At 34.8% G+C, this 24,831-nt stretch overlaps 4 protein-coding genes across 4 annotated transcripts; all 4 read right to left on the reverse strand.

Moving 5' to 3' along the window:
• Nucleotides 1-553: 553 nt before the first annotated feature.
• Nucleotides 554-3,953, reverse strand: LOC146138544 (uracil-DNA glycosylase-like). Its single transcript, XM_083393191.1, has 7 exons — nucleotides 3,808-3,953; nucleotides 3,632-3,690; nucleotides 3,490-3,559; nucleotides 3,087-3,257; nucleotides 2,556-2,667; nucleotides 2,197-2,375; nucleotides 554-1,905 (listed from the first exon to the last, which is right to left on the reverse strand). Exons 1-7 carry the CDS (start codon nucleotides 3,898-3,900, stop codon nucleotides 1,765-1,767), a joined length of 825 nt encoding a protein of 274 aa, XP_083249317.1. The 5' UTR covers nucleotides 3,901-3,953; the 3' UTR covers nucleotides 554-1,764.
• Nucleotides 3,954-5,979: 2,026 nt separating this feature from the next.
• Nucleotides 5,980-8,231, reverse strand: LOC146138545 (transmembrane protein 53-B-like). Its single transcript, XM_083393574.1, has one exon. The coding sequence runs from the start codon at nucleotides 7,896-7,898 to the stop codon at nucleotides 7,086-7,088; it is 813 nt and encodes a 270-aa protein (XP_083249700.1). The 5' UTR covers nucleotides 7,899-8,231; the 3' UTR covers nucleotides 5,980-7,085.
• A 1,121-nt stretch (nucleotides 8,232-9,352) lies between these two features.
• On the reverse strand, nucleotides 9,353-10,781 carry LOC146138546 (uncharacterized). The gene is made up of 2 exons (XM_083394598.1): nucleotides 10,276-10,781; nucleotides 9,353-10,243 (listed from the first exon to the last, which is right to left on the reverse strand). The coding sequence occupies exons 1-2, from the start codon at nucleotides 10,645-10,647 to the stop codon at nucleotides 9,902-9,904; spliced, it is 714 nt and encodes a 237-aa protein (XP_083250724.1). The 5' UTR covers nucleotides 10,648-10,781; the 3' UTR covers nucleotides 9,353-9,901.
• Nucleotides 10,782-12,303: 1,522 nt separating this feature from the next.
• Nucleotides 12,304-17,599, reverse strand: LOC146138547 (transmembrane protein 150A-like). The gene is made up of 7 exons (XM_083393648.1): nucleotides 17,353-17,599; nucleotides 16,447-16,602; nucleotides 16,168-16,267; nucleotides 14,945-14,996; nucleotides 13,844-13,972; nucleotides 13,619-13,644; nucleotides 12,304-13,210 (listed from the first exon to the last, which is right to left on the reverse strand). Exons 1-7 carry the CDS (start codon nucleotides 17,427-17,429, stop codon nucleotides 12,974-12,976), a joined length of 777 nt encoding a protein of 258 aa, XP_083249774.1. The 5' UTR covers nucleotides 17,430-17,599; the 3' UTR covers nucleotides 12,304-12,973.
• Between the last annotated feature and the right edge of the window lie 7,232 nt (nucleotides 17,600-24,831).

Below are 24,831 nucleotides of genomic sequence, written 5' to 3' on the forward strand. Positions count from 1 at the left end.
TACGGTATACATTTTTTATCTGTGTTCAATGCGTGACGTTTCCTAAATTGAAGTTTGCACTTTAAAACAAATAGCCTATAGTCGCAATTGTTTCTTCTTTTAAATTGCGCACAACTCCTAACGTAATAACAAGTTCGTCAGCTTATTCGTTGTACAGCGTCGGAGTATGACGTCTTATTTATTTGAGATCCTATTTTTGACCCGTTTAGGCTTCTCATGTGGCCCGCGGTTAAACTAATTGCCCATCCCTGTCTTCGCCCATTTCGATAAAACTGGTTTTATATTCGAGCGTCACATCGCATTATGTTAAATAAAAGTTTGGCTAATTTCACTTTTGTATTGAGGGTGAAACCTATCCAAACCTAAAATGCACAAAATAAACAAATTCGACGTAATTTTGTGACATAATTCATGCCACCCCAAACAAAATCCTGAATCCACCACTGCTAGTTCGTCGTCTCGGTTTCTGACTTATATAACGAACAAGCTCTGGCCGGTTAGAACGTGCGGATATGCAATATATTAGACGTTTTTCGCTCAGAAGACCTTATCATACACTTTTCCAAGTTTATTTCAACGAAAATAACAAACGGTAACAGAACGAACGGAGAGCTTGGCAACCCAGTTAAAAGTAACCGATCATTCTCCACAAATTCAACTGAAAGAAATGAAATGAAAACAGGAAAAGGGCGTTGACGCTTGAAGTTCATACGATATTTACAATAAAGCAGTTTTTCAAGCAATTACGTGTTGTACTATTGTGGCAGCACCCAGTGTGTATTTGACAAATGGAATTATATGTGGGCTTCAGAAATTTTACGGCAAAATATAACCAAAATTTGGCTGGCTTAATTCAGGTTCAATTTTTACAATAACGAGAAATACGCGTGTAGGGTCACATTAAAAAAGGAGACGGCAACAAAAAACACCTTATTTACAACATATACAGGATCTATGTACAAGAAAAGTGTGTAGCAGCACATTTCAAAACTATCATATCGGCAGTTGTGTCAAACCTTTTCCTATTTACAACAAACGAACATACACGGCAAAAAGCAACAAAAATACAAGTGTTTTACCAAACTAGCACGCTTAAATGAAAAAATACTACTTTTTGATTTAATTACTTTACGAAAATTTACCTGAATTTAATACTGGTTAAAGTCTAATTCAAGAAAAATCTACCACACTGACAAACGAAAAACAAATTCACTGAACTGCGTGTTGTAATAATTAATATTTTTTAAGGTTACAAACAAATTTTTTAGAGGCAGTGTTTGTTAAAAATGGCAGCATCAAAATTTTGGCAGTGCTTTTGTTAGTTTTCACACATAGACTTTTGATTGAGCACAGAATTTTACATCTGCAAGTGACAGGAAAAAAATGAAATGAACAACGCAAAGCATATGTACAAAGCATGCCTAACTAAGGCAGCACTACCACTACTGTCTATAACTAAGAAGTGAAGGAAAAAAAACAGTTAAATTTGTCTTGACATTTTTTTAAAGAGACGATTTTATTTAATCACTTGGAATTTTTGCAGATCAGGACTTTCTTTATCACATTAGAAATGTCACAAATTAAACTGCTCAAAAGTGCCTATTTAGGTTTCAAACACTAATGTGGGTCAATCTAAAATTCCAAATCATGGTAAACAACAATCTACAAACCACTTCTTGTAAATCTGTGCAGTTCCTATAATCGATATTGCAGCTAACGTGGGCTATGCTTAAAAACGCTTTGCAAATATACGACAAAAGTTTTTTACAAATTACTCCATTCTATTGGGTCTTTGCCGTTTTTCTTGAGGTAATCATTTGCTTTGGAGAAATGCTTACATCCAAAAAATCCACGGTAAGATGATAGGGGAGAAGGGTGGACCGATTTTAAGACCAGGTGTTTTTTCTGTGACAACAAAAACATTATCTTTAACTAAGAGACACATTCTTTACTTTGAACTAAATTTAAACTTTGAAAAGTGAACAGTCGCGTTGTTACCTATGTATTGTTTAATTTTTTGAATTATTTTTATGCACTGTATAAAGTTTATCATGGTTAGTAAGAACTACAGCCATCACATTTAATTGAGATCCCAGAGCACATATAATTTGCTTGTGAAACAACAACACCGGTTAATTTGGTTTAAAAATAATCTTTAAATATTTTTAGAAACAATTGATTACTGGCATGTGGCACCTGATTAATTTTTGATCCTTTTTTCTGAGCGTAGGAACCCCATAACATAAAAACGACGCTGTTGGAATTTTTGTTAATCCAGGAGATAACAGCATCAGTAAACCTTTCCCAACCTTTGTCTTTATGTGAGTTTGCATTGGATGCTTGAACAGTCAGAACAGCATTGAGAAGAAGCACACCTGAAACAGTAAGACAAAAATTAAAATTTACCTAGTTTGTATGAAATAAACTTCCCAGAAGGTCAAAAGAGCATAAATTTCGCAGAAAGTTCACTGAGGTTGTTTTGTTTATGTCCCAAGTGTGTATTATATATTTTAGTACCATGATTGTGGAATGGTAGTTGTTGACCGCAATATTACCTTGTTTTGCCCAGTTTGTCAAATCTCCATGGCCTGGTTTGGAAAATGACTGAACATCTTTTTCAAGTTCTTTAAAGATGTTGACAAGACTTGGTGGAGGTGTCACTCCTTTCTGTGTACACCAATAACAATTGTTTTTCAATTTTAATTTTACATTGAAGGGGTAACACTGTGCGAAACATAACAAATGACAAAATTGAGGAATACATTATCATAAATGTGCAATCATAAATAAGCTAAGTTTGAATTAAAAAAAAATGTCAAGAATGTTTGAATGTGCTATACAGCCTAGCTAAGGGCCACTGTGCAAAGTCCAAAGTTTCACTGTTATGTAACACACAATTTTCTCAACCATTGAGTTTGATATCACTGTTATAAGTCAACGATGTAGCGATTATGTAACACAGAAATTACCTAAAAATAGTCTTTGAGTAAAAATTATAGCTAGGTACCCTAAAGTCCTAATAAACTTGTACAATTCTACCACTTACAAATCTCAAAAAATATACTTTAAAGTGCATCTGCCACTACCTGAACACTAAAGCAAAGCCCATGAGCTTGTCTTGGACCATGATAAGGGTCTTGGCCCAAAATGACCACTTTAACATCTTGGATGGCACATTGCTGCGTCCAAAAGTAAACCATTGACGCTGGAGGATAAATCGTTTTTGCAGCTCGTTCCTTTTTAACAAATGTTTCCAACTGTAAAATGAAGTATGTGAATTTATGGAGGATGATATAAAAAAACAAGCATATTAATCAGGCATAAAAAAGGACACCTCTTCTTCATGTGTTAAATGTGAACCATATCACGTTTTTCTAACATATAGCTTGGTCACAAATTTATAGTTTTCCAGGATTAGTGTCAACATCATTATTTTACCAAAAGTGCATGCAACACCCTTTTATATTACAAAGTCAAATCAGTTTTCACCTCTTTGAAATAAGGTTTTGTCATTTCTTCTCCAAGAGCAATCTTCCATGACTTTCCAATGTTAGTCACACTGAAATATGGAAAATAAATTAATCCCTAATACTTGAATGCATGGAATAGGTATCATGAAACCTAAGCATACCTTGGTGATTCATCTGTTGTTAGTTTAATATTTTTTGCATTTGGATCACCTGTTTGCACCTAAAAACACAAAACTTTAGGGTCAACATTTAAAAAAGTTAAATATCTTAAACTAAAAAATATTTTTACATATCAATTTTGGTTTAATAAACAAAATATTGTAGCCTACCAATTTACCTCTGAAGAAAGTCGGCGCTTAACATTAGTCTTGAAAAACGAGGAAATTTGTTTTTGTTTCATGTGTTTTGTTGTTAAAAGACGAAACAACATTGACCACAGCGAATTACATGTTACATACAACGATATATACAAACATATCTGGAAGTCAATAATAATGTAACCAGGTTAACGGACATTAATCTAGTTTAAATAAATTTAATAATGCAAAGTAAGTGACTGAATGCATTAAACCCAATTAAAGAACGAAAATATTATTAAATAAAACACTAAATACAGTACCCTTGATCTTGATTATAGGTAAACTTTAACGTTAAAAAGGTGATAAAGACAAACATTATAGCAAATTACGGCAATGGTCCTGGATAGATTAATATTTTAAACACTTTTGTTTGTAATTTGCAGCAGACTCCGAGAACAAAAATGTGGCACATCATTTTCACAACACAATCCTAATTTATTATTCATCCTCACTACACAGCATGTCACCATTAGGTAAATACAATAATGTAGACAGCTATCGAATGGGTAGGGTGCATTCAATTATCACATGCTTGTGCATACCTAATTTTAAGACACCTGTATTTCCAATTTTATAGGATAGGTAATGCTCCAAAATTAGTATAATTACACTGCAAATTGTCAAGTTTTCTTAAACTTAGTGTAACATTGGTGCACGCAATATGAGAAACACGGTTAAAATACTTCAATAAAAAACATTTTTCAACATACCAGCAAAGATCACAAAAAAGGTATAAATTTTAATTGTAAAGTCACAGACTTTTTACTTGAGGACAGAGTTGGGGTAAAAAAGGCAAGTAGCTGAATTCAAAGTGAGTATTCTCATTTTTCTAGTTGAAAAACGAAAAGTTGCAACTAAATTTGTAATAAAAATGTGTCATACTTGCAAAGAAATCAAGAGGTATTATGAACATTGTGTGCAGTAAAACGAGAAACAAAAACAATGACGCAACAGTGAATGAAATCAATAAAAATATTGCAACACTTCATCGACATAAATATTTAATAAATCTTATTGCAATACATATATACATAGAGTACAATGAAAAGCATTCAGCTTGTTAGAATTTCATACAAAAACAAATGATTGTTATGTTTTACAGCATTGCAGAGGTAAGAAGTAAGCGCTGACACACTAATGTCATTAGGAAATAAGAAATATAGTTTGTATATGTAAACCAAATATATTTATAAAATCTCTGCTTTTTGCAACACATCTTTAATTTTTTTCTTATAACTTTCAGGGTGATATCGGTAGTGCTGTGTGTGTTTGGAGTCTTCCCACAGGTGGACAGTAACATCGAGGCCACAATCCCGGAAAGCAGAAGCAAAACCTTGCACGGCGTCAGGTAAAGCCATTGGGTCATTTTTGGACGACATTAGCAGGGTTGGAACATAGGGGGATTGGTCTTGTACATGCTAATTGATTTATCATACAGCTTCACAGTATGTTGCTTGGTCAGCGCAAAGTAAAACAGGGTAAGGTTTTTGAGAGTTAGTTGAAGCAGTCTGTTTTGCGTTGCCATTAATGCCACTGCAGTTCCCATTTCTGCCAGCGTTCCCACTACCGGACTGTCAAAACTTGACATTTGATGCTGGTCAATACATTGTCAAAACTCCTGTCGGTTTGAAAGCGCAACAACATGAGCGCATAAAAGAAGCCGCCGGCTGACATGGCGTGGATGACTATTGGCTGTTTGTCCTCTACTACCTTGCGTTGTAAACTTTCCAGAAATTTACTGCTGTGCTTGAGACCTTGTTTTGGCCAAAGAAATTCAACCATGTTCACTTGCCTGGTTACCACTTCAAAGCCAAGCTTTTCATACAATGTCTGGTATTTTGAAATGCTGGTCCGACTTGCACGCATCCAAGGTAGTAAGATTACAAGGGGCTTTTTGTCTTGTTGTTTATCATTCGATATGTATCTGCATGTAGTTGAAACAAATGCTGTTTGGCGAATAAGAGAGTAAGGTCGGTATAACCCAAAACCTACATGCATTGTGTTTTAGTAAAAACCTATGTAATATTGAGCAGATTCTCACCATGTAACTGCAAAAAATTGTTTTCTTTGTTATTATAACAGCTTTGAAATAATAATGTAACATTACAGAAAATATATATTTAAAAACATATATATGCTTTATTATAGACAGGAATTAAGATGGTTCGCTTTTTAAAAACTAAAAAAATACCATATACATCCCTTTTAGCCATACACCTGATAAGAAATTTATTTTGCATAAAACCAATTAAATTGTATATAGAGAAAGTTTAAAATAAATATAATACCCATTAACAAGGCTAAATACAGATCAAGCTAATGTAATAATGCAAAGTAGGTGATTTTATGTCAAAGTGAATAAACGCATCAAAATATTTTTTTTACCAGCGTGCAATTAGTTTTTGATGTGTATATATAGTTGCAAAGTAAATTTAACATTATATAATATATTCAATGGAAATGGTACTGGAGGAGAACATTGTGGCAACTTATTGCAATAGTTTATCATATATATATATATATATATATACTGGGTAAATACATAAGATTTTTTTAGCTCGCAGCACTTAAAAGAATAACATTTTGCACATCTCTTTTATTCCAATATGATAATAATTTCAGAACAACCTCCACTACACCGGAAACCAATAGGTAAATACAATATTATTATAAGCTATTCAATAGATAGTTTGCATAAAGTCATACATGCTTGCCTACATGCATAGGATATTTTCCAGTTTTATTATGTATTGTTTTAAAAAATATTAGGTTTCATGAAACACTAAAGTGTGTCTTAGCACACAGTTTGAGAACCACTGCTTGAGAGTGACAGTCCTGAATAAACATTACATACTGTTACTGTGCAGTCAAAATTGTGTAACAAATCGGGTTAAAAAAGCTTCTGCTACAAGTAGTTGCATTAAAGAGGCATTTTAAATGTTGTGTGCAGTAAAACAAAGAACAAACCAATGAAATCAACAAAAAATATATTGCAATACATTTTACTAAACTATATCAAAATAAATATTTAATAAATATTTTTACAAAACATACATACATAGAGTAAACTGGAAACCTGCGGGTTATGATGAAAATCAGTTCGCATATCAGAGTTTTATAGAAAACTAACAGGATTTGTGTAAAATTGCAAAACCATGGTCATAGTATGCTGAGGTAAAAGCTCACTGCGCAATGACTTGTCTTGCACTAAAGTCCCTAAGAAAGAAGCAATTTAGTTTAATATAAAGGCATCTAATTAATAAATCTTGGCTTTTTGCAATACATCCTTAATTTTTTTCTCATAACTTTCAGGGTGATATCGGTAGTGCTGTGTGTGTTTCGAGTCTTCCCACAGATGGACAGTAACTTCGAGGCCACATTCCCGGAAAGCAGAAGCAAAACCTTGCAGGGCGTCAGGTAAAGCCATTGGGTCATTTTTGGACGACATTAGCAGGGTTGGAACTTTTGGGGGATTGGTCTTAAACATGTTTATTGACTTATCATACAGCTTCACGGTATGTTGTTTGGTCATCGCAAAGTAAAAAAGGGTAAGGTTTTTGAGAGTTAGTTGCAGCAGTCTATTTTGCGTGGTCATTAATGCAACTCCAGTAGCCATTTCTGCCAGAGTTCCCACCACCGGACTGTCCAACACTTGACATTTGATGCTGGCCAATACATCATCAAAACTATTGTCAGTTTGAAAGCGCAGCAGCATAAGTGCATAGAAGTAGCCGCCAACTGACATGGCGTGGATAACGATTGGCCGTTTATCCACTACTACATTGCATTGTACACTTTTCAGAAATTTACTGCTGTGCTGGAGACCTTGTTTTGGCCACAGAAAGTCAACCAGGTTTGCTTGCCTGGTTACCACTTCAAAGCCAAGCTTTTCATACAATGTCTGGTACTTTGAAATGCCAGTCCTACTTGCTCTCAACCAAGGTAGTAGAATTACAAGGGGCTTCTTGCCTTGTTGTTTATCATTTGATATGCGTCTGCATGCATTTGAAACATATGCTCCTTGACGGATAAGAGAGGTGGGTCGGTATAACCCCAAAGCTGCATACATTGTATTTTAGTTAAAAGTTATGAAATATTTAGATGTTTCTCATCATGTCCCTGCAATAGTTGTTTTTTCATAAAAGAGTTAAGAAAACATTTTAATAAAAACGTATGTACGCTTTATTGTAGAACATCAATTAGGATAGATATAATACTTTTTAAACAATAATAAAAATAATAAATCACTGTTTATCCATAAACCTAATTACAGATTCTTTTTTAACATATTAAATCAATAAAACCAAAAGACTAAATAGGCATTGCACAATACAATCTAGTACAGGTACACAGTTCTCTGGCATTTTGAGGTGAAATTGGAAAAATAATTAAAGAAATTACAAACTTGATTTTAAAGCCAAGTGGTTTGGTAAAGCTTTTCCTATAACATCAGTAACTATTTGCTTGTATTCCTCAGGGTGACGTTTGAAATGCATAATATGAGCAGAGTCATTCCATACTTTGCTAGAAAACTGAGAAATATTTTCACTCCAGATTTCGCATAGACCCTGAAACTGCTTTGGTAAAGCCATTGGGTCATTGTCACTGGATAATAATACTGAAGGAACATTCACTGAGCTATATTTAAAAGCATTGATTAGTTGGTGATAGTATCGAACTGTATATGATTTCGTAGCCATGAAGTAAAACATAGTTGAATACTGAACTAACAGTCTTCTAAATGTCCCCTTAGTAGAAACCTTTCCAACACCATAGGCCATCTCTCTAAGGTTTCCCACGACAGGACTGTCCATTATTTGACAGCAAATCATGGACCTTATACTTTTGAACTTGGTTGGTTCTTGGTTGAGGCAATGTAAAATGATGGAGTAAAAAAAGCAGCCAATTGAAAAGGCGTGAATGATCAAAGGACAGCCATCCGGGTTGATTTCAGTCTGTAGCTCAATAAGAAATCTCCTCCCATTTTGTATTCCTCTTTCAGGCCATAGGAAATCAGTGATGTTGCAGTTTTTCACAATTACCTGAAAGCCAAGCTTTTCATAAAGCGTAACAAATGTTTCTATTCTTTGTTTCGGGGCTGCAAGCCAAGGAAGCAATAACACTGTTGGTTTGGAATCAGCCATTTTCTTTGGTTTCATGTTTGGTAAAACAAAACAAAGTAAAATAGGATTTTGGCAGTTTATTAGGACAAACAGTATTTAAATATTTTTCTGTCTCATCTTAAGATGTCTATTGCCGAGAAAAAATAAGTCCTTCTTCCATGTCAAGCTACATTCAGTAGCCAACAATCATCAAAACAGGTTGTTTAACCTATTTTATCATTTAATAAAACAGTAATTTTGAGGTAACAGGAATAGAAAAAAATTTTTACAGGTAAATTTTTGAGGTAACACAAATAGATAATAAAACATAATTTTAAACATATTCGGTATGTATATCTGGATATCATCAAATATTTTACATATATATATATATATATAAAATTATATTAACTAGGGCAGGGCAATTAATTAGGCGAAGAGAAAAACTCTTGTTTTCATCACAATGAAAACACATTTTACAATCTATGTTTTAATTAAAAATAAAACTGCTTTAAGATAAATTATGTGTTCAGTTTGCAGTAAAGGTGGGGAAATTTGTTAATAACTTTTAAAACAATTCAAATTTGATCATTAATTATCAACTTGAGTTAATGTTATTTTCATTATAATTGTGACTTATTTCAAAAATATGGAAAAAGAGAATTTTTATTTTGAGTATAAACGTACATTGAAATTTGTCAATCTGCTATAAAGCATTTATTATACGAAGATTAAGGGACAATACAAAATGAAACAGACAGAAAACTATGAGGAATATTATTTGATTGGTCATTGGAGGCATGTTTAGTACGTCGTTTAGTACATCTAGAAAGTAAATAGCAAGCACATCATAACGTATAACACCACAGATCTCCAAAAAACAGTAATAAATGGATTGTTATCAAACTAACATGTTGGTACAACAACAAATTACTGTTTATTAATATTGCAAGATTATATTAAGTTTGTTTTACAACTTAGGAACAATTTTTAAATTATTTCCAAAAACTGACGACAAGGTGTTAAATAGCATCTGCTTATATTCTTCAGGATACAAAGCCATGTGGCGCGCATGCAATGACTTGTCCCACAACTTAACCGTTACGTTTGACAGCCTCTCATTCCAAACTTTACACATTGAATCCAAACCAGACTGCAAAGCAAATGGGTCATTTTTACAAATATAAATAACTGAAGGTACATCCAAAGCTAAGTAAATAAAAGAATCCACTACTTGCTGATGGAGTTTTGCTGTGTAAGGATGAGTAGCAGCAAAGAAAATTTGGGATGCAGCATTTACAACCGACCCCATTAAACTGTTGCCAACAACACTTTGGCAAAGCCAGATGACATTTCTTTGTAGCTTCCAACAACTGGACTGTCAATTATCTGACAACATATGCTAGATTTTATTGAACCAAACTTTTCTGGCTTTTCATGGATGAACTTAAGCAGAATCCCATAAAAATAGCAACCTATAGAAAAGGCATGCACAATGATTTTTCGCCCTGTTGTACAGACTGGAAGCAGTTCTTCAACCATACACTTTTCCACATCTTTCATTGCACTTCTTGGCCAGAGAAAATGCTGTGCAAAACTCTCTTTGACTATAACTTCAAAACCAAAGTTCTTATAGACTTGAAGATATTTGTCGCATTGCTGTGACGTAGACCCCAACCATGGCAAGAACAAAACAATTGGACGTGCTTTATCCATTACAATTTAAAAAGGAATATTAGTTTTTATATAAATATATATTGGTCGTACTATTTATACAACGATTTATCACAACAATGGAAAATACTATTGGGCCTTGCTAAATTAACCATGTTGATAGATGGACCGGAAGGGTTAAAATGGCAAAACGCACTGCATTCGTAATGTACACAAAGTTACATAACTGAAAATACACCGGCTCATGAGCTAGCTTCAAAAGATTAAAGTGTTTGTGTACACACTAAATTCGCACGCTTCGATGATTTTACTAAAGGCGCGTTTTTTAAGTGTCTTCTACGCACAGCTGACTTAATACAGGAATGCCACCCGATCCGTTAGAAATCAGTGCATTTCTAAGCAAAAAGGTCTACGACAATCAGGGCATCGAATGGCAGAAAAGTCTAGACTTTTAGACCTTGAGGTCCTGGCAATGCACTGATTTGGACCTTTAGGTAAACTCCCGGCGAAGATAAATTAAAAATATTCATTAAAAGTTCAGAAAAGATAACCAAAAATATGAGATAGGGTTAATAACACTTGACCCACCTAAACCCTAACGCTAACCCGAATCCTAACCCAAATAATGTGCGTTATTTTAATAATTCTTTAAATACTGGGGAAAAAAGCCCAAACTCGGATGGTTTCTCGTCCATTGTATTTAAGATTATTACGTCACAAATTGATGTATTGGGGCATGAAGCGTTATAATTATTAAATTATCGCACATTATTGGGGTTAGGGCGCTGGTTAGCGTTTGGGTTTGGTTGGGTCAAGTATTGTTAAACTTAATCTTCTTATGCACATTTGTTAATGCAAATTGGTGCATTGTCCAAGACCTCAAAGTCTAAAAGTCGGACTTTTTGATCCTTTGAATGCACTGATTGTCGTAGACCGTTTTGCTTAGAACTGCACTGATTTCTGACGGATGGGGTGGGAATGCCGTAGTAGGCCCACAGTGGTTCTCAACCGGGGGTCCTCGGTAGAGATGGTGAGAATATAAAATTTGTGTTCGCTGCCCGCATCCCAATTTAATAAGTTGTTCGCAAGCTGAGCTGCACCGCAAAATTTGAGCACTATAAGCAACATATTCCAAAACTTAAAAACACCATTACAAACACCTAGAAAGATAGTTCAAACATAAAAGTACGGACAACAGCTTACTTTTCAGTGATGAAACAACTATGTGTAAACTGCTTTCTATTTCACTTCAATTAACTAAAAAAAATAGCTTATGACGCACGAGGTGCAAGCGGCCGCATATACGCTGCGCGGTTGACATCTCTAGTCCACAGACCCCTAGGGGTCCGCAAAACGATTTCAGGGGGTTCGCAAAAACTTCCTAATAAACCTTTATTAATGTGGATATGTGGATTTTTGTTTTCATTTTACTTTATTCTTCTTATAAAGTTTAATCACATATTACGCTGGTTATAACGCCCATCGGAGAAATCAACTTGGTCAGTAACTCAATATGCTATGGGTTATTCAGCCAAAAATGTTTTTTTGTTGTGTTTAAGCAAGGAATAGATAACCTAAACTCCTTGTACATTTTAGTTTAGTTCTTTAAAGATATAGCAAAACACATAAAATTATTGGTTTCCTTGCGTTTTCAGCGAGCAATCTACAGTGCAATAGGATTCAACTAAAAAGTTATCTAAAAGCCCATGCTGATTTTTATTAAAATCGCAGACATATAATTTTAATAGGGAAAGATGACGCACTGCAAGCACAAAATATTCTCATTACCTGAGAGAAAATAGCTTTTTTTTTACAATATAGGAAACATATTGCGATATAAGATGCATCGTTGCACAGAAGCTATTGCAAAATAGACTGTTTAAATAAACTCAATTTTAAATGACGTTAACTTTTTGTCGCTGAAAGCCAAAATTAAGTTGGCGAAATGCGTAAAACTTTAACGATTACAAAAACACATTGGTAGGTTGTTTTAATTATTAAACTTCGCAAATATCAAATTAAAAAGTGTTTCATAAAATATGTGTAGCCTAAAATGTAAAAAAAAATCCTTAAACACAGATAAAAGTTTGTTCGCAAAAAGGCAGTCTGATTTTTTTACGAAAAAAGGATAATATGCTTAGCACTTATAAAATGTTCTCTTTGTTAAACCATTTATATTGTCGTAATATTAATGCGTTGTAACTCTGCCTTCGTTAATTTCGCAATGAAATACGTTTTTCGGTGCTCTACGTTTTGGTCGTTGTTTCCATGTTCCAAAACATGGCAATGACCACGATCTGCGTGATTTTAGGGAGCAACATTATTTTGCTTTCAAATCACAATCGTTTTGAACGAGTTTGATTTGTCGTCAAGTTGTAGTCTGTTCCTGATCGGATCTCTCTGTCTCTTCGTAGGCTTCGTTACGCACCGCTGCGTCCGCACGAGGCGTAGAAGATCCACCCACAAGGCCGACTTCAGTTTTAAGCGATACGATCTTTGCAAAGTCGTACGACAACGTGCAAGCGAAAAAGAGGCATAAGTAAATGAACGTCCATTCCCATATGGATGCGAACAACAATATATTACCGGCCACAGGTTTTTCAACCTGTCAACGAAAATGACATACATAAATAACGTATTGACCTTAATAGAACCACCGGTAGGGTTTTGGTATATATTTGCAATAAGAAAAGGAATTGATAACATATAGCTTACCACTATAACGTGGTAATTGTAGGGCTAACCGCATGGAAAGACTAAGAGCAACACGATCTAACGTGTTTTACTTTACATGGTTAGTCATGGAGCCGAACGTTAACGATATGCTAAATAAAACAATGTAAATGTTATAGGCCTATACTCTACAGTGTAAATCGCAGTGATTTTTCTTTTAATCCAATTAAGGATTCTATAGATATGATAATGCTCTTCAAAAGTTAAAAATAATATAACCTAGCAAGTCTAGTAAAATTAGGATTATTTTGTTCATTGTAAAACAAAAACGTTTACTTACCATTACAATAATTAATAAAATTATAACTTGATCCCAAAAATAGCTTGCTGAGAAAAATGGCGGTAGTTGTAAATAGTATGTATATCGCACTTTAAACAAAACAGAAGGGTCAACCAGCTCCCTATTTGATAATATTCAATCTTATTGCACCGAATAGTTGTCAAGTAATAACATATTTAAACTAAAAATAGTAAGTAAAAACATATAAAGTTTAAAAAAGGATACATAAAACTTGAGATATATTTGCTATAACAGCGATTGAAATCCTCAGAACCACGATCCATTTAGGGTAGATTTTCTTCCTCTTGAGGGCAACTGACGTCACCGTAACGAGAACACAATAAACACCAAGGACTGAAAGAAAAATCATGTTCACGCAGTCGGGCGCGGATCCAGAATTTTGGTTTTGGTGGTCCATGACATTTTTTAGACGTGAAGTCATAGGTTTCGCCATAACGTGACGTATTAAAATAACATTCAAACGTGACGTCATAAATAGGTATTAAGGACACTACTATACATATTCGTTTATTTTGTTCCGCCACCAACTGGATCCGCCCCTGTACATCAATGTTGAATAATTTACCAAACTGTCAATTTTGATTTATTAGATTACGGTACTTGCAATATTGGCTTTTTATATTCAAATGGATTGTTTTCGACTCTGATCAAACATTGGTGTTTAATGATTCGGTTACGTCAGGTAATAACTTCGGTTTTAAAGTAACAATATTTAGTATTTCCTATAATAAAATTTAGTATTTTCCTTTTTTATGCGTTAGTTTAATGTACCTTTGTAATAGTTTAGGAATACATTTTCCGTCACTTTCTATATAGTTACATAAACAATACTACAAGAACTAAAGTTGCTTTCTGATTATGTTAACTTGCATTGGGCATTTCTGAATATTTTTAACACTGGCAAAAAATTACCACGCAATGTGATTTCAAAGACAAGTGAAATAAATATAAGGTTGAAGTGATAAAAAATGTAAGTGAGTGGTGCACAACTTTGTTAATAACGAAAATGCAAATTTTAAATATTTTTTTATGTTATTAAAGCGGTTAATTGAGTAAAAGTAACATCATAAATTCCATATTCATAGCTTTTAGCGTTAACCTGACATTTATACAATCCGATAACTTATATGTTTGGACTAAATCAAGCCATTTTGCATCTAGTCACTTTTTCTTGACCGTAATTTGGAATGCTTAATTTGGGAAGACCTTATACAACCACTTAGTGCACTATAGTATTTAAAATTAAAATAAATAAAAAATGAAAACTGTCACATGCAAGCAAAATAAGGTTTAATATATACTTACATACAAACACTCCAAAAGCACCTATAAAATGTACGACCGGCAACTTGTGAATCTGAAAGCATAAAAAAAATGATTTATACTTCACCCTATGTTATTGCATGTATATTTGTACAATGGTGTGACAGGCTTGTGTGTAATCAACTTAAATTATCAGCGCAAGACGAACCAGCTGACCAATCGCACATGTGCGCATAAAATGTGGATAACAAAGTAAAGCAAAAATCCTGATAAAAAGGGTTGTCAAGATGTTGGGAAATTATATTCTATAGCAGTGCTTCTCTACCTTTTCTGGTTTGGTGAACCCTTATAGTTGTTGTGGCGAACTCATGCACCCTGTTTAATTAAAAGGTAAACTGAGGTAAAAAGCGATATGAAAAATCATTATGCATATCGATATCATCATGTCAATTAAACCTAGAGGAGCTGCCGAAGTTTCACACACTTTCTGTAAGAGTTTAATTTTGGTTACAGGCTGCCTAGCGAGTACTAGTGCATATCACAAAACAGCATTCAAACAAACTTGAAAAATAGTAAAGAGACTATTTAATGACTGTTTTGTCATTAAAAATATCAAATATTAGTGGTTCATTAAAGGTTTGTTATGCACCCTTGTACACATTTTTGTATTGGTGCAACCTAGTTGAAGACCACTGTTTTATCGAGAGATGGATACACGTTCAATTCTGAGGGTTGAGTTTGTGATCCTGTGTAGCAGGGCTAAACTGAGTTTGTTTAGGGGCTGAAGCGCGTTACGCCAACATTGAATCCGACTCCATTTGTTGAGTTGCATGTTCCAACAGCTTCGCCACAGAAATTTATTAAACGTATCTGAGTTTATTGAATAACAGCAAAACGGCAATCAACTTGGAAAAATAGCCAAAGGTGCAGGGTGTACAGTACTAACGGTATAGAATAGTATAGCTTCAGTCTGTTGTCTTAGGTATAGTTAAACCATTTGTCCCGTTCTGGTTCCCGTTGCAGTTACCATTCAATTCCCTTTCTTTGGCTTTTGGCCAATCGTTTTGTACACATCGTCTGCCATAGAATCATTTAGCAGAGGCGTGTTAACGGGTAACATCTCCGCGTTACTTGTGTTAAGGTCATTGGGTCACGTCATAAAGTTTGGTTTTATAACTTAATTTCAATATTAACAATAAATAAAAAAATGTCCACTGCAGATTCTCTTATCACATAGCATGTCAAACATCTGGTTTCGTATTTACCTGAAAAGATCCAGTAATTATCATGGAAAGGCTGGCCACGGCGATAACGTACCACGAGGCCGTATTCACTTTCGCCACTCCGAGAAGCTGTTTGACGTAACTGTGAATAAACAGGATATTTTTAGCATAGTATCCATCAAGCGCACACCAGAGAAGCAAAATGTTATGAAACCAAAATTATCCACAGAATAGAATATCATTAACGTACGAAAACGCCTTTTTGTAATACTTTTGTATTAAACCATATCACACAAATGCTACGAAGGCAGATTTCCTTACCAGTAATATGTATGACCAACGAAAAAGAGGCCAAATGCAGCGGTGGACATTACCAACGTGAAAATAAAGCTTTGTGGTGGCGTTACGCCGGCGTCACTGATGAAGGGCCACTTCCGCTTTCCAAGTTCGCTGTTTTGGCTTTTTAAAATTCCAACGCTGAAAATAAGGTATAATGGTTGCGTATGAGGACAAGCATTCTTAAACTTAGCATCGCGATGCCGTGGTGGGTCAATGCAATTTCCAAGGGCATCGCACAATGTTTCTGATTTAAACTGAGGTAATAGAAAGCTACAGGTTATTGCCTCTAATCGTGTGCACTGATTTGGTTCGCCGCAAGTCCAACAAACTTTTTCAAAAGCGTCGCAAGAAAAACGATTATGAACTTCTGACGTCGGACAAACCAATTCACAACCGGGATAATTGTTTAGAATTTCTATATACACGTTTACAAGTTAAAGAATTATGTGCAGCCAATGTATTCTCTAAGATTTTGGGACGGTACAGCAAAACACATGATTTTCTCTTATAAACATGTAAAACGAATAAAAAACGAGTACTAATATCCAGGAAACATTTACCAGGATAGGGTCCCTGAAAGATTTGTTTTTGTCACATTCACCTATTCAGCTTGCAATACAATCGACATTACTTCTACTTTTCCTAAAAAAGCTAAACAATTAACCAGTAACGTTTATTGCGTCATTATAACCGTGAAAAAAACAAAAAAAAACAAAAAAACAATTGAAAAAACATCGGATCCAGCCCAATAGCCATGTTGATGAACAAACCTGACGTTTAAATTTATGCAAACGCTTTTCGTTGTAGTCAACCTGCTACTTAAAGTGTTTCGAGATAGGGAACCGACAATCGTAAACCAACAAACGTCATAAAACGCTCTTAACTTACCAAATGAAGAATCCAGCTCCGGCGTACAGGGCAAAGGCAATAGGAATGGGGGCGAAGGTTTTGCAAGTTGCCAACATCGCGGTTTGATGTTTTGTAAACAAGCCAAGTAATGTGAAAACGTATATCACGTTATATTACGTCAGCATGTTGTTATATGACAAGAACAATCTTTTCGCTATAGGCAAGACATTTAAATACTGTCAAGCTCTGATGTGAAACATTTTAGAAACAACGGTTAACTAATACAATTGGTGCCTGTAAAGATTGGATTTAAGCGTTTCGAACAGTAAAGGCCAAATAAGAAAATAATTACTACAAAGGGAGTATAGACGTAAATAATTTGATTATTTTTTTCATTTTGCCGCTTCCTACCAATATATGTTCATAAAACGTAAAACACAGGTAATATTTGGAAATTACTTTTAGCAGGTAATTATATCTTACATTGACATGCTACGTTTGACGTTCATTTTACAGGTTCTCTGATCTGCGGACTAGAATTATATCTTATGGTGGCACTGGTAAAGCGACAGTTTTGTTGAACATAGTAAATATACTACAAAAGCCAGTCAACATCAGCACCCTGACAGTCCGACAGTAGTAATAATAAATTCACATCGACCGCACAAATTCAAAATTCAAAGTTTGTTTAGGCGTTCCAATGCACACAAATAAAAATATCATAATACACAGTAGCTATAACTACAATTTTGTAAAACTGAAACAAATAAATCATTTGCAACAAGATAAAGAAGCCATAGAGCGGTATGGAAAACTTTCAACTACAAAGAAAATAACGACAAAGCACCACTTCTGCGCCACTATGCTGGCAAACACATGTTCATTCTGAGGCAGAGGCCTCTCATTGCACATGTGCTTCAGAATTCAGAATAACGTTTTTAGAACAACCTTCTATGAAAAAGTTGGACATATGTGAAGCTGAGTGGCTGAAGGTAGTTAACGCAACCATTAACATACAAAAAATGGTTCTACCGCGAATAAGATAAAACGCTATCTTATCGCTACCCATTCGAGCCGCATTTCACCGTCTAGCATCTCACATTGGGCATTTTTCCACTTCCATCATTTATTGCGTCGCCAACTCGTTTGTCCCAGTTGTGTTTCCTACGAGGCTATAGTGCTTTTCCTCACGTTTTAGTTTTTATACCTTTTTTTAGTCTATTGCCTTGTTCAGTATTTTATTGTTTACTTTTATTGGTTTGTTGATGGCTGTGCTCTGATTTTGTTTATGTATTTGTACTCTTACAGGAATTAACGACGCCACTTGGCGAAATATATTTTCCTTCTAAACAAAACGTCTGATCGTTTTTTTACTCATGTTTTAACAATGAGTTTACTTGTTAATATTCGAATCGGCGGAGCAGTGATCGGCTGGCTAAAACCTGCCGCCGATGGTTTTGGATTCTATAAAGATGCATCCTAACGTAAAATTTTGTGTACTCCTTTAAAAATTGCTGCTGTTGTCTCATCCTTATTTCTACACGCTTTGCTACTTAAAGTTTGCAGTTTCATGATGAATTGCTCTTATTCACATCTTACCCTCTGCACTGCGTCAGTTGTTCTCAAACCATTGCCTGCTGGACTTTTTCCTTGAGTCATGTAAACCGCCTAAAGGCAACACGTGGTATCAGTTAATAGAAGGTTGGTTAATAGTCATGCGATATCGAGGTTTTTTTTCGTGTGACTAAGAAACAGGCTTGTGACACTAAAACCTTCGGCGTTGTACAAAGCCTAACGTTTTGAGTGAATAAACAAGGCGTCGCCTTTCAGCATTATCATAGAACCCGAAACTTTACTTGAATGCTTCTCGTGGGCGTTTAGTTTCGTTTGCAAGCGTTTCAAAGTTACAAATATTGACCAGAATAGTTTTAATCACACGATCTTTTCAGGAGTTTAGATTGTTATTATTATTCCTCGTAGGCAACTTTTTACTTAGGCAACAGTTTTAGCGTTTTTTGCCCAAAATGGCCCACTATATACTCAATTTGTTCACACGGTCTTTGATCAAGTATAGTCTGACATTTTTTACTTCTCATGAAAATTTGCCGCTTGTTTGTAAATTGTTTTTGTACCAATTTATAATGCTCCATATGAATTTAAATGTCATTTAAAACACTCTTGGAAAATTGTGGATACAGATTATTGTTATTACATTTTTTGCACTAACATTGGCCAAAAGTCAAGAAAAACAAATTGTTTCTTTAAAGACAATAAAATTGTTATGCTAAGGAATTTTAGTCATAAAGACATTATAATAACATTGACACCCAGGCTATATAACTGCTTAAACCGAAAAAAAATTGAAATTCGTCTATACAGGGCTCTACATTACTTACATTATTTATTTAAAAAATGATTTTTCTAAAACGAACTTAGCAAATTGCACTAGTAAACAGCGATACACTGTACGATGTAGATAAAAAATATAAAACACACATTAACAAAAAACACATCCCGAAGAAATTCCTAAAGACTAAGAACTTTCTCCAGTCTTAACTCGATTCTTATAATAATGACATTTTAACAGATAGAAATTTCTCTGATTTTGTAAAGCTCAAATAAAAAAAACAAACGTTTCGGCCTTTTTAAGTTGGCTTAAAAACTCGAACCCGAGAAGAATATTTCCCTTGAACTGTGGATCAAGACTGAACTGTGGAAAGTCGGACGATAAACGTATACACCAGTATGTTTTGCCTAAATTTAACTTGCATAAGTATTACTCGCTAGAGCTACTTTAAAACGATGAACATAACGACAACGACATTGCAACTCAATTCAAGATGATTAAATATGTCCAATCCTCATTTACACTTCAGTTTGCCCTTGATCGCCTTTTTCTGTTTCTACGTATGCCTCGTTATGCACGACTGCGTCCACATGCGGCGTCGTAGAGCCACCCAGAAGACTGACTTCACTTTGAAACGAACCGATCTTGGCAAAGTCGTAAGACATTGTGGAGGCATAAATAATGCCCGCGTAGATTAAAATCCACTCCGCTATGGAGGAGTACATCATCACAACCGTGTCAGTCCTGTTGACCTAGTAACAATTTTTCCCCTTAAATAAACGCTTGCACCGACATCGGTATAACAATACAGTACTACCGGTAATACGTTGCAAGATAAAGTTAAAACAAAGTGAGAATAAATAAACCATAAATAAACCAAGCTTTAACCTATAATTTAGCATTAATTTGAAAGACTAACTGCGACCTAATGAGGCATGTTTTACGTAAAAGATTACCATAATTTTCATTGTGCTTGATTGAATCAGCTGCTATAGTTACCCCACTGTAATAATTCTAGCATTTGCTTCATGCAAACAGAAAATCTTTTTTTTATACGTATGAATCCATCTTGAAAGCGGTTCATATATTAGTCCTTTGCAACCTGAGGGTCGTAAGGGGTTGGATTGGGGGAGGGGTTTCACCGCATATTAATTGGTAAAAGGAAAAGTGATGGGAAAATTAGCAAGCAAAATCACTGGCCGGTTTTTAGGCCGTTTTAGGCGAGGACTATTCATTGGAAGATATAGGAACGGTGCCTATTTTCAAGCATCAAGACCCGTTTTGCCACACTTGATAAAACTCCCCATAACAAGTATAAACACAATTAAACACTTCAACATTTTTCCCATCAAAATACATTAATGAAAATCATCATTAAAAAGTATCTTCCGAATCTGTATTTACATCACTATATATTAGAACAACAAACCTTAAGTAAATCTGGCCAATATGGTTTAAAGTTGTATAGTCGCTTTACGACTTTACGGTCAATTTTTAATTGTTTCTTTGTACAGACGCACATTATATATTTTTTCCTTGGGATCGATTAGTCGTAATAACGCCCATTGAGGCTTAAACCGAAATTTTAGTTAGTTGTTTCTACTTTTGGCGAATTTCCAAACCTTCTTGCCGAATTTTCAAACAAGCCGCTTTGAAATGTGGAAACTTTGCAAATTTAATTATATCATTTATTTGACTTTGGTTTCTGTGTAATACACCAACATCGCGAGGGGCAAAATTGTTTGGGAACCACTGTTATATTTAATGTCATCCCATGTTCTCTTACACAGTAACCTAAGACTTATGAGTTACAAAAGCACATGTTCTTGATCTCAAAATGCAAAGGAAAAAACGAATACTTACGAACCAATATACAAGAAGGATGGCCACTTGCAGTATAAATTTGTCGTTAAGGAAAATCATTGCCTTTTAAGAAAAAAAGTGCACTCCTTTCTTATATATTCGATATTATATTGATCATAATTATGAGTCATATGCATCATTGTTAACAAAAGGAAACCGAGCTTAACTATCTGGGCTATGCAAATATTCAAGAACGCGTATAACTGCTTTGTGTACTCTCAGCGAGTTTTTTATATAAATATCTATAATTCATGTCCAATGTTCCAGTATTGAAAAATGATATATTCTACTTAATATTCTAAATATCGATAATATTGATTGGAATACTTAGGAGAATCTCATGTCTGTCGGACTTTCATTAGAAATTTTAACGTCTTTAGTTGCTTACACGGGTTTTGACCCTATGATTGTGCTATTCACTTACGGACCAGTTTCCATACGGAATGATCAACTAGTATAATAGTATTACAAAAGGATACACAAAACTTGAGATATGTTTGCTATGACAATGATGAAAATCCTCAGCACCACGATCCACTTTGGGTAGATTTTCTTCCTTCTAAAGGCAACTGACGTCATCGTAATAAGAACACCATAAACACCGAGGACTGTAAGAAAAAAACAAAGCAAATCTATAGTGTATTTAAATGTTTTAAACGAATAATATATACCAGTCTTGATCATTTTAAAGTTTTCGTATGTTTTCCACTTGCAACAAAGTTTTGTAAAAGGGCAAAATAAACTGATTTAAAGAGTTGCAGTTTACCGAACTGGTTTACGTTTTGGATAAATGAATAATTATTCTCCAACTTCTGAAAACCAAGTAAGGTAGCCAAGAGCTTAAATATTCGAAAAATTGACAAGTTGCTTTAAATTGACAAGTTGCAACCAAACAAGCAGGAAGACTAGCCGTTGGAATACTCACATAAAAATACACCAAAAGCTCCTATGAAGTGAACGACCTCCGAGTTTGTATACTGGAAAAACAGACAACATACAATAAAGTATACTTTTTCTGCTTAAGATTTGTTTATCAAAGATGGACTCTATGCTTTAGTGCGCAAACCCCTATGGCACAACAAGATGTCACGTCGAATTAAATAACATAAGGTAGTATTTAGACATTAAATTCAATATATTATATACATAATTATGTTTTCAGTTAATCGGTGTTAAAATATATTTGAAATGTATAGTCCATTCCACGAATTATTATGGGCAAAGTGTTTACCTGAAAAGATCCGGTAATTATCATGGAAAGGCTGACCACAGCTGCAATGTACCAGGTGGCTGTATTCACTTTTGTCTCTCCTATCATCCTTTTGACGTACCTGTGCATCAATAGCAAAGTTTTAGACATCTTTCTGTATATATAAAATATCACACGTAACAAAATTTAACATGCCGCTTAGAAGTGAAGCATGTGATATGTAAAACAATGCGCTTGGTGTCAGGGCTGCGGAGTCGGTTTATTTCGCTGGAGTCAGACTCGTGACTCGCGTAAGACTACGTAAAACTATACCCGATTCCGACGTGCGCAAGCGCAGTACCAAATTTTAAGACTGATAAGGTCGAAAAATGTAAGTCGTAAAATTGGAATAGAATATATGGTGAAGTAATTCTCCACGCATTGTGAGTTCTGGATGAGGTATAGCACACCTGTGGGCGGACTGCTATATCCACACTATTTTGATTACGTAAACGGGACTAACACACACTGTTTAGTTTACGCCGGACTCTTCACTCGATGGATTTCGCAAATTTGCCGGAGTCGAACTCGGCTTATTTTCAACCGACTCCGCTACCCTGCGTGGGAGTGTGCCTTTATAGGGCCTCAATTTTGTTTCGAATTTTTCTTTTATTAGAGTAAAATAGACCACCGAAGTTTGTTTTAAATTATACTCATTTAATATAGCAGGCTGATCCTCTGATAGAGTTTACATTAGTTTATGGAAAAAATTTAAAATGATAGAGCGCAATATAGCTTGTAATGAAATAAAATCCGGTAACACTCAGCAAATAGGAGAAACTCCTTTCATATTTTAAAGCAACAAAGCGCCCAGAAAGCCGGCCTACTTTTTAACGAAAGCTGTCCAGCCTTACCAGTAGTGTATATGGGCGATGATGAAGAGATAACATGCGGAGGTAGACATTACCAGCGAGAAAATACAGCTTTGTGGCGGTGAGACGCCGGTGTCGCTGATGTACGGCCACTTTCGATTTGCACGTTCATCGTTGTTTTGGCTTTTTAAAATGCCGAGGCTAAAAACAATAATAAATGTATATATCAAACAATTTAACACGATATAGAATACTCATCAATCAGTAAAATACAGTGAATTCGAGCAACTTCAGTACGTTAGTTATCAGAAATAAGTTTAGAATGTTTAATCCACATTGTATTAGCGAAGCTAAACAGTATAGTTCACCAAATGTTGATCATGTAACATCACCAATTTATAAAGCAATTATCGCACAAAAGTCGTGTAAAATAGCAAAATTGCTTCGAGCTAAATAAGTGTGAAATAACAAATTGAAACAAAGCTTTAAAATCTGCTAAAATTTCCGCTTTTTATAACTAGAGTTTTTTTGGAAAACCTTGTTTTATTTCTACGATACCTGCACGAATAATTCACTTGTCTTTTGCGGGAAAAAGAATGGCCCCGCGAAACTAAAACGTTTTGCTAGCTCAAACCACTCAAGAGAATACTTTCACGTCTTGCGCAAATCTATTACAGCTTTCGGTATTAACAACATGATTTGCGCACGAATCGACCGAACAGAAATATACGTGCTAAGGCAATTGACGTCACTGTCGAAAATTGCTGAGTCAGTCGCAACGCAAAACTATGGGATCCACTGAAAAGGTACAAAAGCTGGTTTTGTAAACTTACCACACGAAGAATCCAGCTCCGCTGAAAAGGGCAAAGCCGATGGGAATAAAAGCGAACTTTTTAGATGCCGCCATGATTTAAATTAATTTAAAAAGCTGGGAAAACAAGAAAGCCCAATGCGTTTAAAACGTTTCATGCCTATATAGCCTATTGGTTAGTTTTTTTTAGATTTTTAGGTAAATTTTGAACTACGAAAGCAGCTATAGTACTAATAAAACATGACGTAAATTGTAAATCTTAGATTATTTTGCTTGGATCGTGTGAATAGCTTGGTTTTAAGAATACTTTTTGAAATACTGCGCGACTAAATAACGTCAAATACGTTTCGGTTCTGGCATTATTAGCACATTATGTAGGATATAAGTATTTAATGAAAATAAAGATACCTCATAAACTACAAGTCAAACAATTTTG

This window comes from Ascidiella aspersa, chromosome 7 (assembly GCF_963924565.1).
Source record: "Ascidiella aspersa chromosome 7, kaAscAspe10.2, whole genome shotgun sequence".
Taxonomy (NCBI): domain Eukaryota; kingdom Metazoa; phylum Chordata; class Ascidiacea; order Phlebobranchia; family Ascidiidae; genus Ascidiella; species Ascidiella aspersa.

Coding starts and splice junctions, on each gene's coding strand:
- LOC146138544 (XM_083393191.1), bottom strand. CDS start 3,900: ATGTTGTTTCGTCTTTTAACAACAAAACACATGAAACAAAAACAAATT. Junction 3,691..3,807: donor AGCGCCGACTTTCTTCAGAG/GTAAATTGGTAG, acceptor TTGTGTTTTTAG/GTGCAAACAGGTGATCCAAA. Junction 1,906..2,196: donor AAGGATCAAAAATTAATCAG/GTGCCACATGCC, acceptor TTGTTGTCACAG/AAAAAACACCTGGTCTTAAA.
- LOC146138545 (XM_083393574.1), bottom strand. CDS start 7,898: ATGTATGCAGCTTTGGGGTTATACCGACCCACCTCTCTTATCCGTCAA.
- LOC146138546 (XM_083394598.1), bottom strand. CDS start 10,647: ATGGATAAAGCACGTCCAATTGTTTTGTTCTTGCCATGGTTGGGGTCT. Junction 10,244..10,275: donor GCTACAAAGAAATGTCATCT/GGCTTTGCCAAA, acceptor GGCAACAGTTTA/ATGGGGTCGGTTGTAAATGC.
- LOC146138547 (XM_083393648.1), bottom strand. CDS start 17,429: ATGTTGGCAACTTGCAAAACCTTCGCCCCCATTCCTATTGCCTTTGCC. Junction 13,973..14,944: donor TGCTTTTGGAGTGTTTGTAT/GTAAGTATATAT, acceptor TTTTTCTTTCAG/TCCTTGGTGTTTATTGTGTT. Junction 13,211..13,618: donor TTTTATTAATTATTGTAATG/GTAAGTAAACGT, acceptor TTTCGTTGACAG/GTTGAAAAACCTGTGGCCGG.